Source organism: Pongo abelii, chromosome 2 (genome assembly GCF_028885655.2).
Source record: "Pongo abelii isolate AG06213 chromosome 2, NHGRI_mPonAbe1-v2.0_pri, whole genome shotgun sequence".
NCBI classification, from domain to species: Eukaryota; Metazoa; Chordata; class Mammalia; order Primates; family Hominidae; genus Pongo; species Pongo abelii.
In genome coordinates, this window is record NC_085928.1 from 177512616 (window position 1) to 177531387 (window position 18772).

Here is an 18772-nt window from a genome sequence, read left to right on the forward strand (position 1 = left end):
CACTGTCTGACCTATCTCTTCATGTAACCAAGTATGTGATTAATATATTAGAGGTTAGAAGTGGGATAAAAAAGTAAGATTCTAGGGGGCAATTTGTTTATCAAATTATCTGATATTGCATATCCTTTAGCCTAGAAATTTACTCCTAAGAATTTACCCTAAAGAGACATAGTCATAAATATAAATGTATTTATCTGCAAAAAAGTCATAATAGTGAAGTCTACACCAAGGGAAATGGATCAGTAAATTACGATACATATATAGAATCGGCTACTATGCTGCCTTGTAAGAATGATAAAGTAGTTCTACATTTAGCCACAAGGAAATATATTGTAACATATTATTGAATAAAAAAGTATGTTACAGAGCCTTGTTTATGTAAAACAGTCTATGCAGGGAAAGATGTTTAGAATATGTTGATATCAGCAATAGTTTTGTATTTGAGCTTTACTGCATTGCTTTAATTTCTTACAATAATCATGTAACATTTTGCATGCAATTACCAAAAAGTTATTTTGATAAGAAAAATTGTAAATACCATTTACTCTATTAAAATGTGATGACACCTAAATGTCTAGCTTGATTATAAATGTGTCCAAGGTTCCCAAAAAACTGAAACATTATCTATTTTACAAAAATACATAAACCTACATCATTAGGATGAGAATCATAGTGATAACACAAATATTTTATCTATTCTAGTTTATACATCTAGAAATACATGTTTTAAAGTTTCCTAAATTCATGAGTGTTTTTTTGTTTTGTTTTGTTTTGATTTCTTGTAAAAAGCTTCATTTAAGAACTGAGTGCAAAGATGGTTCATTAGATCTGCCTCCAGGATATTGGATTGCTTTAATTCTTTCAAAATTGTACATTCCAGGGGACTCCTTCATCCAGTCCCAACTTGTTCTGCTGCTGGCTGTGAGGGCAAACTTTGCCAGGTGAAATAAAGCATGTGATTTCCTTTAAAAGGCTTTGCATGGCTTAACACCACTTTCCTAGACTAGGATACAAGGGTATCAAAAGACAGGAAGATAAATAAAAGTCATGGAAGTGTCCCAAGCTGCTTTTATAAATAGGAATGATATTGGGTCCCCACTGAAGTCCAAATACAAGGAAATAATAAAGTGTAGGCAACATGTTGAAATAACAACAGAAGGGAAGGTTTTCATTAAATTCAGGCAAAGGGAAAATGTTCAAGAAAGACACCAAGCCAAATAACCAAAGATTAAGAGACCATGGGCTGAAAAAGCATTGCTTTTCAGCAATAATTTATCATGTCTAGTAGTCGAGCATTCATTTTGTGCTCAGAACAGTGTTAGGAGCTGTGGGAAAATACAAAAATGGAACAAAAGGATATTCCCCTCACACCAAAAACATAAGAAGAGACAGAAATAAGTTTAGTTAAGTGTTTTCCTGGGAAAATAACTAAAACGTGCAACCAGTGCTCAGGAAGAGGAGAAATAAGTGTGGGTTGAGATGGCTCCGGAGACTTCAGGGAGCTGAGGACCAGAGCTGGGTCTTGCCACTAAATGTTTACAAGACGAAACTGCAATGGCAAAGAAGAGAAGGAGGAGGATAAACAACTTTCCCCCCTCAAGGGGCATTCCTGAGGAGAAGCAGGGGTAGGGACAAACTGCAGTTCAGGGTACCCTCCCCTTTCTAATTCTTCCTAACATTTGTCATCACATGCCACATTGTTAAAATAAACATTAAGGAATCTCAAGAAGTTAATAAGAAAAGGAGATGTCATAAAGCAGCAACATTCGCCCTCTTTGGTATGGGGGACCTGAAAGAGCATTTCAGGGCTGGCAGCATGGGAGACAAGAGGACACTTCCAAGATTTCAGTCCTAACAAGGCGATGCCAGGGAGGCGCGTGCTATTCCCATTACTATTCCTACACCCACACAGACACACACATTTTAAGAAGCTGGCAAACTAAAGCTCAGACACGCTAAGCAGTCTGTCCAGTATTTGAATCCACATATTTCCAACCCAGCAGTTCTGAAAACTTTTGGTCTTGGGATTCCTTTGCATTCTTAAAAAGTATTGAAGAATCCAAATAGCTTTATATGGAATACACACACACACACGTACACATATATAACACAAATAGATAGATCTGTATTTTTATACATATTTACCATATTAGGTATTTATAGGGAGACATTAAAATACAAGAATATAAGAATACACATTCCCTCAGCCATAAGAACAATGCTGTTATCACACAACACACAGCATACAGCCTCTAGAAAACTCCACTGTACACTTTTGAGAGAATGAAAGTTTAGAAAGCAAAAAATAAGTTAATATTATGATGAAAATAATTTTGACCTCCCAGATTCCCTGAGAGAATCTGAGTCTCCCAGAGGTCCAAGATCACACTGTGAAAAATGTTGTTTTAATCTCAATTCTATGCTTTATTTTTCCAAGACCAGACAGTGATACATTCAACAAATGGCCGTCAATATGCTCCTAAGATCCCTTTACTGCTTTAACTCCCACAATGTCTGCGAAGTATTCCCAAACTTGCCACACCAAAATAAACCCTCTCTCCAAAAATGCACCATGAGTGCTCAAGCTTCTTTGCAGGTGCTCACGTTGTATCTTCTGTCTAGAACTACTTCCTCCTCCTTTTAGAGATTTTAGCTTTCAGGGCTCTGCTGAAATGTGACCAACACTGGCCCCAGGCAGAATTGATCACTCTCCATAAAGAGCACTTCGGTTTTACCTCTACTTCGTTTTACTACGTTCTACTGTTTCTTGTTAGTAATATGTCTCCCTTCCCTTCTTTCATTCCGCAATCCTGTAATAAGCACCTCTCCAACAATCATCAGCACTATGGGTAGGACCCAGATCTTCCCTTAAAGAGCTGAATCTTCCTGAGCTACTCAGGGGAAGAAACTATAGTTTATTAATCTCTAATTCTTCATTCTTGGCACGATGCTTATTCAAAACTGTTATTTGCTTTGTCTAATTACTCTAAAATGATAAGTTATCACTAGCTGATGGGAATGTGAGTGATATTTTCTTTGTACTTTTCTGCAATACATTTTTACAATTATAAATGTAACACATACAATGTTCGTGTTTTTATAGCTTAGCAGCTAATAGGAAATGCTGATATATGTGATACACAGCTCTATGTGCTTTACGTACATATCAACGCTTATCATTATTTATGCTATTCACACCAAGTAGAGGTGTAAATACTCAACTCAATTGTATAATGATACATCCTATGTCATATACCATATCTACTTTGTCCTTTGGTTGCCTATAAGTTACACGTATGTGAGTTACCTTGGCTTTGTCTTTATGCCCCAAATAAATCCAGATCCTCTTTGTGTCTAATTTCCTGAATTTCTCAGGGAATATTGCTCATCTTATGGCCAGGCAACATAGGATTTTAACATCTACACACAAATTTAGCATTTTAACTTTGCAGATCTCAATTAGTAGAATGTTCTCTTGGAAGCAAATACATCTCTCAGCGGTCACCAGGGAGTCAAATGAACTGGTTGCCTTCCTAAAGTTCAGTAAAACATTTAGCAGGAAATGTTTTCCCGCAGATGGAATTCAAAATGAGTTGTTTTCTAAATGATTTTATCTCCTAGAATAACCAGAAAACAGTGTTTCAAATAGTGACACGACACACTACTCATTACCAACAAAGGGCTTTCCACCCCTTGCGCAAAATCTCCACTAGTCATTTCTATGTGAATGCAGAAGCTTCTGCAGAAGGGAAAAGAAAGAATGGATTGAGTTACTGTTTAATTGGCTGCAAACTGGAGACTTGCTTCTGCTTGGTTCCTGCTGTGCTGTTACCACCAGGCCTGAGGGGATCACTGCAGCAGGCTAACCTCTGATGTTGCTTGCTCCCTTCATGATACCCACAGGCTGCCCCACACTGAGTTCACTGGCTTCACTGGCTGGGCCGCCCTGTCCTCCAAGAAGGGCTGTGGTCTGTGCAGTAACTCTGCTCCAGGGGAGCCCTGCTTCTTCATTGAGATGCAGGTAGTGGTCCCCTAAGCCAAGGCTGCGGAGCATCATTAAAGTGGTGGGGAGACAAACAACACTCGTGCTGCATACCAAGTGGCATCACGTTTAACTGAATCATTTTATTATGAATACATTCTGGGCTGCCACTGTGAACCACTGGTGTAAAATATGCTGGCAAAATGGATCTCTGCTAATTATGTTTCATGCATATTTCAGAACTTTCCACAGGGATACAGGAAGATGGTGTTCATAAAAGGGAATTTTACAAGCAGGTTCACTTGCATTTGGCTCAAGACTAGCAGATAACAAAGATAAGTTCAATTATATTACAGGTTGTTTTGTTTTAGCCAGAATGCTATAATTCCTTATAACTCTATCACTGCTCCTGTGGTCACTGGCTGAAAATGAAATCATTCTCCAAGTCCACCTGAATGTATATTATTGTAGAAAAGCACAAGGCTATTAAATCATTTCTTCCCATATTTGCCTTTACTATATTTGTCTTCCATTTTACCTTAAACTGAATTAAGTAAATGAGCCTCTGGACTTGGAGATATATTAGGAGAGTGAAAGAAAAGAAAGGATCATTACCTGCTTCAAGATAGAATTGTAAAGAACACAAGTGACTGCTTTCTCGTGGCTTTTCACCCTCTTGCTGGCTTCACTTTTCATTGCCAACAATGCTAGCTGGTTATTAAACGAGATGAAAAGTCGTCCATGGGCTTCATCAAAGTGGAAGAGACATCTGAAGTCCTGACTTTTGGGGAAAGAACAAGCTATCCTCTGGATGGACAGCTGGTGTTGAATATCCCAGAGTCTCAAAACCTGGATGAAAAGTGATAAAGTCATTTCAATATGTCAAAGATAATTGTAATTTTTTAGCCAATTTTTTTTCTAGCTCACCCTCAATACCAGGCAGACAGTTGTTTCCTCCACAGTGCTATAATTGGTTCTCAATTCTGCCATAGCACCTATTATTTTGTATTTTAGTCACCTGTTTAAATATCTCCTAAATTATAAGCTCCTCTAGGAAAGGGGTTGGATGCTATTTCAGTCCCTGGTATAAGGCTTGGCATTTAGTAAGTGTTTGTTGTAGGCAGAATAATAGTACCCTAAAGATGTCCGTGTCCTAATTCCCAGAACCTGTGAATATGTTATCTTAGGTGGCAAAAGAGATTCTGCAGATATGACTAAATTAAGGATTTTGAGATGGTGAGATTGTCCTGGATTATTTGGGTGAGTCCAATCATAAGGGTCTTTAAATGTGAAAGAAGGAGGCAGAAAAATGATCAGAGTGGTGCAATATGAGGACTCTTCCTAGTCTTTCTGGCTTTGAAGAGGGCCATGATCCAAGGAAGCTTGAAAAGACAAAGGAATGGTTTCTCCCCCAGAGCCACCAGAAAGGATGAGACTCATGTCAAATTCAAACCTACAGAACACAAAATAAATTTGTGCTGTTTCAAGCTGCTAAGTTTGTGCTCATGTATTACACTAGCAATAGAAAACTAATACAGTTCTCTCTCCCTCTGTCTGTCTATATATACATGTGTGTATACATATATATGTATATAAGTGTGTGGAGATATATGTATCTATATATGTGTGGATAGATATATATGTATGTATGTGTATATATGTATATATGTATTTTTGGTAAAATAAAAGAAGTGGCATTAAATGAAGCCAAGTTCATATAACCACAGATATTAAATTCTTATTCAAACACCTTCAAGACACATAAATGACATGAATTTACCAATGGATACTAGAGGGCAAACACTAAATCCTTGCTCAAGAAATAGGTTGCTTTAGATTCAACAGACATTAAAAAATCGTTTTTCCTTTTCTTCTATTTTCTCTTGGCTCCCTTCATTCCAAAGAGGGTGAGTCACACTAAGTATCCCAGGAAGAAAACAGAAAGATTAGCTTCGCAGGTGCAAGTGTTGGTGCTATCAGTAATGGTACAGAATTAACAGAGCTACTGAGGGAGTGAAAAACCTCTCCAAAAGGGGGTATCAGGCAAGTCATCAAGACCTTGTTTACTTTTAAAAAACATGTAGAGTGTATCTGTTGTACAAAATCAAAAAGCACTACAGGGCTTTTATCTTAACCAAATCTCTGTAACCTAGGGTCAGATTTCCTGGGTTCTAATCTCAGTTCTGTTCCTTACTAACTGAGGGACCTTCAATAAGTTTTTTTTTTTTTTGAGTTTTTAATGTAGTGTCTACCTCACCTAATGCTATGAGAATTAAATTAGAGTCTATGTCAAGCACTTAACATGCTGACCAGCCTGTAATGTGTTCAATGAATGTTCGTTATTATTACGTTTATTTTTTCATTGTGTAAATATTAGAACCTAAAAGCAGAAAATGTTATTTCAAATAAACTAGTCTATTCAACATGAAAATTATTTCTAAATTATCTATAGAAGATAGTTTCTGTTTAGATGAGTCTTTATTACCCCATAAGGAAGGCAACCTTATAGTTTTTAACCTATTTTAAATCATATACCCCTTTGGGAAAAAAAACCTATTGAAAATGATGGTTCTATCCCAACTCATCAAATACATATATGCATATATACATACAATTTTATTTGGGTACATAGACACACCTCACAAACATACTAACAGGCCCTAGGAATCTACAAGATATGAATCCCTACAATAATTATTAAATATGTTCAGCCAAAGACATCTTCTTCTACCTTTTCATTCTATCCTACCTTCTTCTCACACCTGCATAAGCTTCCTCTTACCCCTTTTCTCCAGGTTAAATGATCCCAATTCCTTCAACCATTTCAATATCAGTTTTCAGATCTCACTACCACCTACCATGGTGGCCTCTTGATTCTCTCAATGTCTTTGTTTCCACTTTCTCTCTAGGGGAGGGTAGTCATCCAGCCCTTGTTTACTTTTAAAAACCATAGTAAGATGTGTCCATTGTATAAAGTCAAATAGCACCAGAGGGCTTTTATCTCGAGCCATATATTCCACCCCCAGTTCCAATGCTTAGAGATGGCCTTCTTTTACTCTTTTACTCTTTCTTGTTTATGATTTTTTCCATAACACTAAATACTATAATTGTGCACACACGTGTGTGTATATATGTGTGTGTAGTGTGTATATTTTTATACAACTATATCTAGTGACTCAGAAAGAAGAAAAATTACTTATACTCCTTTTCTCCCTTTCTCCTCCCATTTCTCCCAAGTTAGCATTTTAATTTTTTTAGTCCTATTGTTGTTATAATTTTAAATATGTTTATACATTAATTATTGACCCACTAATTTAACACTATCTGTAAGCACCTAAAAATCTTTAAGGATCTGCTTTAAGCAAGTCACCCAGAATTGAGCCAATATTTCCAGTGTGTTCTAATCATTACAGGTGCTATGATTTCTTTAAAGCAGCCTATTTTTGCGTTAGCTGATGAAGCCTCTCCATCATGCTTTTCACTTGCCTTGATGTCTTAATTGAGCAAAATTCTATATATTATTCCCAGGAACAAATAACCAAGCCAGATGTCTACTATCCTGTTTCCAAAAATATATTTTTTAATTAAGACTAAAATTTTTCCTATTTTTGATCTAGAGTTTCAAGTGACAATATCATTTTGAATCCTAATTTCCCATGCTGTTCTCGTGATAGTGAGTGAGTTTTTACAAGACCTGATGGTTTTGTAAGCATCTGGCATTTCCCCTGCTTGCACGTCTCTCTCCTACCGCCATGTGAAGAAGGCCCTTGATTCCCCTTCACCTTCCACCATAATTGTATGTTCCTGAGGCCTCCTTAGCCATGTGGAACTGTGAGTCAGTTCCTCACCATTCCTTTATAAATTACCCAGTCTCGGGTAATTCTTTATAGCAGTGTGAAAATGGGCTAATACAGACATAGGTAGTGTTCAATAAATTTTTTTGAATTAAAGATTGTGGCTCACTCTGTCTATACCCAGATCATTGATGACAAGATCAAACAGGATATGCCCAAGAATACAACACTCCCACAAAAAGTCCACCTCACTTCTACATATTTATTTACCCAATTGCAGATCTCACATAATCCACAATGAAATTTTATGGGACTTTTTAAAATATCTTACAGAAATAATTATGCTTCTAGCATAGGGTAATGTCTCCATTTACTCTAACTACCAGCCGTTATAACAAGCTTGAACTAACCTGGTCAGTCTCTACTTGGTAAACCACATCACCAAACCCTCTGACCCTAAGAATGTATATTCATAGAGAAAATCGGGTTTTCTTGCCAAAGATTTTTATTACAGAACTCATTCTGGTTTTTAATCATCACTAAAAAAAAAAAATGCTTAAAACATTCTGGCAGCTCTCCAGGAAATGCTTATCATAAAAAACATAAATTCTGTTATAAATATAAATAGAATCAATAAGCTTTTATTTTGAATGTTACAGTTGTAAAATTAGACACATCTCAATCATTCTCAAATACTTATATTACTAATGATAATCACGTCTTCATCATTCAAAATCCTGTCTTGTTTAGTATGGACCTCTTCTAAGAAATAGAAACTAACTTCATGTCATAATAATAATATAGGGTATAGTTGAATACACATTGACAATAACTGCACAGTATTGATGAACTGTAATTTCTCCAGAATCATTTTTCATTGTGTTAAGTAATTTATATTGGATTTGATATTTCACTGACATTTAGTCACATAAATTATATGATAAATTAAAAACAGGTGACCCATAACCTGTCTAGTCTACAACAGGTTACTTCTTGTTGTTAGCAATTAAAACTAGAGATTTTTTTTCAGAATGTGCACGTTCGTTAATTTTTAAAATTAATGTTTACTATTCTTCTTCTTCTGGGGAACCCTAAACTCTCTCAACTAATGATCCCACTGTCGACCTTCCATCTTTAATTCTCTAATTTTGCTTTCTGCTGAGAATTAAGCAACAGCATTGAAGTACAGCCACGAAAGCATAAAATGGGTGACGCTATATGACCTCCCTTATGTTCTTAATTTTCCCTGCCAGTGGTTCTTAAACTTGACTTTAGAAACACCTATGATGCTCGAGAAATCTCCTATGCTTTGTCCCTTTCCCAGACCGATTAAATCAGAATCTCTGAGGATGGGGCTCAGACATTAGTATTTTTTCCCCAGGCATTTCCTTTGCATTATACCTAACTTCTCTGTTTTGTTTTAAGGTCAATGATAATCTCGTTGAAAAAGAAAACTTTCCCTCAGCTTAATTAGTAATATCGCATAGCTTAGCTTTAAACCAGATAATTGCATTCCCCTTCTTTTTTAATCAGTCTACATCCTTTTAATCATAAAAGCCCACATATTAATTCAGTTTTATTAATCAAGTCCTTTGACAAAAACACTTAAATATCTAATTATTATTTGAGAATCCTGCGTTCTCACCTTCTTTTATATTCAAGTTGACTTCTGGAATAGAATTAAACCACAGTTCAGAAAGGAGTATGTTTAATTTCAATTTTCATTTCAGATATCCTAGGATTTTCTTTATTTTTAGTAGAAAAAAACAGATTCACAAACTTTTAAGCCTAAAAATTACAATGGAATAATTTTTTTAATTTGTATTATCCACAAAGTTTTATTTAAATTGATCTGTATCTATTTGCATCATTATATCTGAGAACTTGTGATATCTGTCTAAACTCAGACTTACTAAGTCAAGTCCATGAATGGGCATGTTTGGGGCTCTGTATTTCATCTTCACTTGTAGATTAGCAAGAATAAGCACCTAAGTTTATGATTTTATATTAAGGCAAATAAATTTTGCCATAATTAGTAATATCATATAGCTTTTCAAATAATGATAATGACATTTTCTTGCATAATCTTTATCTTCTTTTAACCGTTAACCTTTTAGTGATGCAATATTACAAGTGAATACTGTATTATTTATATACAATAGATCTAGAAATCAATGGATTGAGACTCCAGACACCCAATCCTAGTTTTCATCCTAGTCAGTTCAGGTATGTGATTTTTATCTTTCATTTGCTCAACTTTCTGCATAAGGGGCACCTACCAGCTCTGAAATTCTGTCAAATTTGTCTACAATGTAGTCAAATTACTCAATCCATTATCTAAATACTCTAAAATAACAATATTTCAAACAAATTAAAAAAGGTACATTGTGAGGATTGAATCAAAGAAATGTAGGACATCACCATGTTTTCAGCCTAGCTTTGCTGAAGAATCCCCTACTCCCTTCCAGAGATGGACAGAATCACTATTATTCACATAGGCATCATAGAACTACAATAAATCAATAAGTAAATAATGAAATAACGTTTTTATTCTGTGCTACAAATATTACGTTTATAAGTGGATAACTTCATAGATATAGGTAGGGGTATAAATAGATGTGTGAATGGACAGAAAATCTATTTTCAGTGCACTTTTAAATCCAAATCAGTATTATTTACATACTAGCAACATGTTTAATTCAAAGTAGTCAGAAAATAAAACAATTTGTAATTTCCTCATAAAGGCATAAAAGTGAAGGAGAAGTAGAAAACAGACTCAGATGACTCCATTTAAAGGAGACCTGCTTGGCTTTATCAAACATTTACTAACTCCTGTTATCCTGTTAGAGATAGATACAAAATAACAATAAGAAAAAAGGGAGAGTGTGTGTATGCTTCCGTGTGTGTGTGTGTGTGTGTGTGTGTGTGTGTGTGTATTGCTGGGGGATTTTTGAGTACAGTAGTGCAGCAGCCCAGCTCACCAGGAGCAATCCACACAAATGGATAGCCTACTTGCAGATAATAGGATAACAGGAATGGAGGGCATTGCTTTTCCTGAACACACTTTTATGTACTAACAATCTATTTATTTAGAAGTTAAGCCTCTCAGTAATCCACAAAAGCATAATCAGTAAATGCTTAAAGACAATTTTGTTAGACATGATATGTGCTAGCAGAACTATTCTACTGAATACCTTGGTTAACGTTTTTATCTTAAAGTCATATAACATTTCTTCCTTCAGAAAAGATTTTTGCTTTTTTTTTTCCCAGGACTGAAATCAAACTTAAAATACTAGTTTGAAATTAAAATCTTCTCTTCTGCTGTTTATCTTTAAATTGCTACTATAACTATTATAATAGTTATAATTTTTTTTTAGTTCTCTTCAACAGAAATGAGAGAAGACACACAGCTCTAAGACTCGAATTTCCATTGTGTGTCTGTTTATTCTTTCATTGACCTTAAAAGAGGCAAAACATTTTCTAACAACTCTGAATTGTTGGGCAGAAATCTCATTGATTTCCCAGTTCTAATTTGCAATAGGCTGGACACAGTAGCTCACACCTGTAATACCAGCACTTTGGGAGGCCAAGGCAGGCAGACCGCTTGGGGTCAAGAGTTGATCTGCCTGGCCAACATGGTGAAATCACATCTCTACTAAAACTACAAAAAAGTAGTTGCACATGGTGGTGCAGGCCTGTAATTCCAGCTACATGGGAGGCTGAGGCAGGAGAATTGCTTGAGCCTGAGAAGCAGAGGTTGAGGTGAGTCAAGATCACTGCACTCCAGCCTGGGCAATAGAGCAAGACTTCGTCTCAAAACACACACACACACACACACACACACACACACACACACACACACACAGAGAGAGAGAGAGAAAGAGAGAGAGAGACAGAGAAACAAATTTGCAATAAATTTAACTAATGCCAACATTTCATTTAAGGTGCTTTCTTTTTTCAGGACAGAAGTTCATTTGGAGAATTTTTAAATCTCAGGTTGATTCTTTGCAATTATCATTATTCACATAACATTAAAATCTTAACAGAATTTTTGCCTTTAAAAATGTCTTTTAACTTTCAAAGATCAGAGCTCCTCTTTTAATTTACAATGTAAATTAAAACTCTTTAAATTTTAAAATTCTTTTTTTACTCAATATTTATACTAACAACTTTAAAAAAATCAAAAGCAGCTACAGCATGAGAATTCTGATTAAATTATCATTAAAAACTAGGTTTTTGTAAGGGGTCTTCCTGCTTCAAAGAAATACAGTTCTGAATAAAATATAATTTTTGGCTAGCTGTGGTGGCCACATCTGTAATCTCAGCACTTTGGGAGGCCGAGGTGGGAAAATCATTTGATGCCAGGAGCTTGAGACCAGCCTGCGCAACATACAAAGACCCTGTCTCTATAAAAAATATCCAGAAAAATAAAGCATAATTTCTGTTGCCTTGCTGGGCCTTCAGGGAGTAAGAAGCATTTCCATGGGTCCAAGGAAACAAGGGAAAAAGAAACAAACTTAAAATGGGGACAGTGAACAGCAGACATAAAGGAAAGAACTACAACCAGAAGCCTATGCCTTGGCCCAATAGCAAGGTATAGCCATTGAAGTGAGACTGTTAAACTGGACAACTGAGATGTAGAATGCAGTAGCCTCAAGACAGTAGTTTTGCACATTTATACGCTAAAGAAACAAACACAAATCTTCTCTGGAAGAAAGCATCTTCAATTTAGTTCCTCAGAATAACTATATATTAGTAACAGTAAAAAATGAAGGAACAAGAAAGACAACCAAGCATAAAAGGAAACAAGTCTCTATGAGGAAGAATCACCAGAATAGCAAATATCAAATTTAGAACACAATGAACTGCAGATATTCTCATTATAAGCAAGAATGTAAAAGAATTAGGTATAACATTAAAGAGCTAAAAGCCAGAATCCCCTAAATGAACAAGCAACAAGAGACTATCCAAAATTACAAGAGAGTTCAAAAAAACCTTTTAGAAAATATGTTAGTTGAAATTAAAACCCAATGTATGAGTAATATAGAAAGTGGCCTCCTCTCCATTAGAAACAACCTCAAGAAAGTCAAGAATGTGATAAGAATGCCTCCTAAAATATGGAGAAAAAAATCTGAACATAGAATGGGATGTAAATTAAAGCATGCAATTTTTACGGAAGATAGTCAAAAGTGAATAAACAGAGAAATGCTGAGAGCTCTTTCTCAATATTTTAAAGATGTCAAACATTACCAAACTCAATGAATTTCAATCCAAATACTGATAGGGCTTTTCATGGGAATGGGACATTTGTACTGATCCTAAAATTTACTTGGAAGGATAATATGTTGGAGGATAGTTCAAACGGAAAAAGAAAAACAATAAGTAGGAATTACCCTACCTGGCTTCAAAGTACACAATAAAGAGAATGGTTAAGCCATCGTATATTAGCATAGGAAAAGACAAGTAAATTAATGGAAAGAATAAAGCATATACAAACAAATTCATGTATATTTAGTAATTCAGATGATGATAACAATGGCATTTCAAATCAGTAGGAGAGACAGATTATCCAAAAAATAACCTTAGGCAACCATTTGTAGAAAAAGTCTACACAAAAATGAACCATAAAGTTAAATGCAAAAAATAATCAACAATAGAAAAAGTATTAGCAGAAAATAAAGAATATTTTTAAAATAACTTACAAATAGGAGATGTGGAAGATATTTTGTGTCTAAGCTAGACACAAATTTAGAGCCATAAAGAAAATCATTCCTTAGACTCATTTTTTTAAGTCTTGACTATCTTTTTCTTGATCGTAATAGCTTAACATTTTTTATTATCTTTTCTTTGTTACATACATTGCAAATATTTTGCCTCTTTAGAGCACACATTTTTAAACTTTGTTTTTTTCATTCAAAAGTTTTAAATATTTATAATATTGAGTCTAAGAAATGCTTTCCTTAGATAAATGGCATGATCAGATATTGCACAAAAATCAAGAACTATAAATGGCCAATAAATATTTGTAAAAGAAATTCACCCTAGTTTTTGTTCATCAGGTTCACACACAAAAATGAACACATTTTCACTGCTGACAAGAGTATGAGAAAACAGACACTTTCATATACCCCTGATGGGCATGCCTATTGGTACAACATTTCTTCACTGTAATAGGCAATATTTATGTAAAGCCTTTGAGATCTAATAGCATAACTTCTAGAAACTTATTACAAAAAAATTAACCTAAGAGGTCTTAAAGGGGTGCGTGTGTGTGTGTGTGTGTGTGTGTGTGTGTGTGTGTGTGTCATGACTAACAAAGGTAAAAAACTTAGAAACAATATCTCCTTTAATCAACAGGTGATTAAGTAGTTAAATTATGGCCATCCATACTAAGAATTGCTATATAGCCAAAAAATACAGATATATGTATATCTATGTGTCTATCTATAAAGATATCCAAGAGATACTGTTTAGGAAAAAGCAAATTGTAGAAAAATATGTGTCATATGATACCATTTACATAAAAACTAATAATAAATACTACCCTGTATTTGTTCACACTCAAAGGATAATATATATAACATTAAATAAAGTTGTATTTTATTATAATGACATATATTATTATAATACCTTATTATGTATGACATATTAAGTATATAGCAAAACAATATAAGAAGATACACATCAAGGGTTGATAATAGTTATTCCTTGAGAAAGAAATGGATTTGAAGGGGAAATGATCATAAGGAATATTTACTTTTTGCACTACATGCTTCCTCATCATTTGTAATTTTTATAGGGGGGCATTAATCCATTTACTGGTGTACTTTAAATGAAAATCCTTTGTTTCTGGATGGATAGATGGAAGTCGGGGTGGGGAACAGTGTGGAATAAAGAAAAGAAGACAAATGGTAAGACAAAAGTCTGATTGTATTGTTCTTACCAACCATAGGTCTACAATATAGAAGCCAGGTTCTGAGAAAAATCAGAACCTCAAACAAAGGATTAAACCACAAACTGATTTGCTTCTGCTGACCAAATTAGGATTAGTGGCCTCGGGGAGAATAATTAGGAGTAATGAAAAAGCTGAATTAGGCCCACAGGCTGAATGTCAGTCTCCAGCAGAGAGGTTTGACATAGGCTTCAAAAATCTTTTTTACTCCCCATGGTGGTTCCTCTCCAAATGACTAAGTTACTTGCCCTCAGCAGGGCCTTACCACCAGTGACTGCCATCTCAAGAGAATCAGTTTAGGAGTTCAAAGCAAAGTACAACTGAACTCTTTAATCACCACTGGAAAATAGCAATAGAGAAGATTTCCAAAAAAGAAATGAAGTTTTAGATCATTTTTGGAGAAAATTTTGTAGATCTAAATTGCTTTGTCTACAGATCTTCTAATTCAGCAATTCATTGACCAAAACATGTTTCAACCAAAAGCTCTTGAAAACATAATGTGTTTTCATTTTTTCTAACTTAGCAGTCCCATAAAATATCCAAAAGAATTTGATGGCAATAAAGCAGAGGCTTACCCTGGTGGCAGAATGCATTGTTGTTTGTTGTAAAGACATAAAGACTGAGATCACGGTGGATTTATTAAAGTGAAATAGATTTAGACTAACATGAAAGACAACATGACGAGCTTCATTATAATGTAATGCAAACAAAACAAAAATAGAAAGATAAATTGTTTTTGGAAGAGGCCAGGTAGTCTTAGCACTGATGATAGCTGTACATAATCACCTGTGACTCTAAAGACATTTTTTCACTTGCTTTTACGTTATAAAACCTCTCGGGGAAGTCTTAATGATAAAATATCTGATACTTGTTTCATATTTATACTTGATAAAGATTCTCTTATTTAACTACAATTTATTGGGGACCTGGTATATATATGGCATAATTCCAGAAAGACATTGCCCCTAACCTTATGAATCCTATCATTTAGTTGATAGTTATACTGTTTCATATATTATATTCAACATGTATTTAATACATTAATATTTTCTAGGTCTTGGGAAACACAAAAATAAATTCAACAAATAATCTTTACCTTCAAGTAGTCAGAATCTAATGAAAAATACAATATACATATACAATGTTCCAGTATCCAAGTCAGATTGTGTTAAATTCAATAATGGAAATGAAACAAAGTACTAAAAGATCTCAAAAAGTAGGCCAGCTAAATCTAACTAGGGCATCATAAAAGGTTTCACTCAAGTTTCTTTGATACTTTAGATTCAAAGTAATATGTCTTCACTTTAAGCTGTCAACATGTAACTATTAAATAAGCACTACAAGGTGCCAAGCACTGTGATAAATACCAAGAATACAAGCTGAAAAGACACTGATCTTTTTTTTTTTTTTTCACTTTTTCTTTTTTGAGACAGGGTCCCTCTCTGTCACCCAGGCTGGAGTGCAATGGCATGATCACACCTGACTGCAGCCTCAGCCTACCAGGCTCAGATGATTGTCCTACCTCAGCCTTTCAGGTAGCTGGGACTACAGGTGTGCGCCACCATGCCCACTAATTTTCGTATTTTTTGTAGAGACAGGCTTTTCCATGTTGCCTATGCTGATCTTGAACTCCTGGGCTTAAGTGATCCACCCACCTCAGCTTCCCAAAGTGTTGGTATTATAAGCGTGAGGCACCACGCCAGCCCTCTTTTTCATTTTTTCTAATTAATTTTTTTATTTTGGTGGGTACAGAGTAGGTGTATATATTTATTGATTACATGAGATATTCTGATACAGATATGCATTGCATAATAATCACATCAGGGTAAATAGAGTAGCTATCACCTCAAGCATTTATCCTGTGTGTTACAAGCAATCCAATTATATTATGTTAGATATTGTAAATGTACAATTAAACTATTTTTTACTATAGTCACTCTGTTGTGCTAGCAAATACTAGGTCCTCTTAATTCTTTCTATTTTTTATACCCATTAACCATACCCACTTCCTCTCCAACCTCCCCCACCACTACCCTTCCCGGCCTCTAATAACCATTCTTCTTCTATCTCCATCAGTTCAATTGTTTCAATTTTTAGCTCCCACAAATAAGTGAGAACACATAAAGTTTGTCTTTCTCTAACTCGCTTATTTCACTCAGCATAATGACCTCCAGTTCCAACCATGTTATTGCAAATGACAGGATCTTACTCTTTTTTATGACTGAGTAGTACTCTACTGTTTGTAAATACCACATTTTCTTAATCCATTTATCTTTTGATGGACACTTGGGTTGCTTCCTAATCTTGGCTATTGTTAACAGTGCTGCAATAAACATGGAAGTGCAGATATCTATACGATATACTGATTTCTTTTCTTTGGGGTATATACCTAGTAGTGGGAATGCTGGATCATAGGGCAGCTCAATTTTTAGCTCTATTATAGTGGTTTACCAATTTACATTCCTACCAACAATGCATGAGAGTACCGTTTTATCCACATCCTCACCAGCATTTGTTATTGCCTGTCTTTTGAATATAAGCCATTTTTAACTGGGGTAACATGACATCTCATTGTAATTTTGATTTGCATTTCTCTGATAATAAATAATATCGAGCACCTTTTCATATGCCTGTTTGCCATTTGTCTTCTTTTGAGAAATGTCTGTTCAGGTATTTAGCCCATTTTTAATCAGATTATTAGATTTTTTTTCCTAGAGTTGTTTGAGCTCCTTGTATATTCTGGTTATTAATCCCTTGTCAGATGGATAGTTTGTAAATATTTTCTCCCGTTCTGTGGGTTGTTTCTTCACTTTATTGATTGTATACTTTGCTGCTGCGCAGAAGCATTTTAACTTAATGTGATCCCACTCATCCATTTTTTCTTCAATTGCCTGTGCTTGTGGCGTATCGCTCAAGAAATTTTTGCCTAGTCCAATATTCTGGACAGTTTCTCCAATGTTTTTATTTAGCAGATTCATAGTTTGAGGTATTAGATTTAAATCTATAATCAATTTGGATTTAATTTTTGTATATGACAAGATTTAGGTGTCTAATATTATCTTCTGCATATAGATATTCAATTTACCCAGCACCATTTATTGAAGAAACTGTCTTTTCCTCAATATATGTTCTTGGCACCACTGTCTAAAATGAATTCACTGTAGATGTATGGATTTATTTCTGGATTCTCCATTCTATTCCACTGGTCTATGTATTTGTTTTTATGCCAGTGTCATGATGTTTTGGTTACTATAGCTCCATAGTATAATTTGAAGTCAGTTAGTGTGATTCCTTCACTTTTGTTCTGTTTGCTTAGGATAGCCTTGGCTATTCTGGGTCTTCTGTGATTTCACATAAATTTTAGGATTGTTTTTCCTATTTCTGTGAAGAATGTCATTGGTATTTTGATAGGGATTGCATTAAATCTGTATATTGCTTTGGTAATATGGACATTTTAACAATATTTATTCTTCCAGACCATGAACATGGAATACCTTTCCATTTTTGTAGCTTCTTCAATGTCTTGCATTAATGTTTTATACTTTTCATCATACAAATCCTTCACTCTTTTTGTTAAGTTTATTCCTAGATATTTAATTTTATTTGTAGCCATTCTAAACGGGATTACTTTCTTGATTTTCAGATTGTTGTTGGCATATAGAAATGCAACTGATTATGTTGATTTTGTATCCTGCAACTTTACTGAATTTGCTTACCATTCTAATGTTCTTTGGTGGAGTGGTTTTTCCAAATACAAGATTTTATTATCTGCAAATAAGGATAATGTGCCTTCTTCCTTTCCAATTTGGACGCCCTTTTTATATTTCTTTGTCTGATTATTCTAGCTAGGACTTACAGTACTATATTGAATAACATAGTGGGCATTCTCCAGATCTTAGATAGGAGGCTTTCAACTTTCTCCCATTTCAATACGATATTAGCTGTTGGTCTTTTATATATGGCTTTTATTATGTTGAGTTATGTTTCTTCTATATCAAAACTTTTTGAGTTTTTTAAATCATGAAGATATGTGGAATTTTATCA

General features: G+C 34.7%; 1 protein-coding gene across 4 annotated transcripts in view; it reads right to left on the reverse strand.

Moving 5' to 3' along the window:
• WDR49 (WD repeat domain 49) overlaps positions 1-18772 on the reverse strand; it is a 177285-nt gene that overhangs the window by 95010 nt on the left and 63503 nt on the right. For all 4 annotated transcript variants that reach the window (XM_024244755.3, XM_054552952.2, XM_054552951.2 and 1 more), the window contains one exon: positions 4598-4831. In XM_024244755.3, the coding sequence (XP_024100523.2) occupies positions 4598-4831 (234 nt within the window). The remainder of the gene's footprint in view (positions 1-4597; positions 4832-18772) is intronic.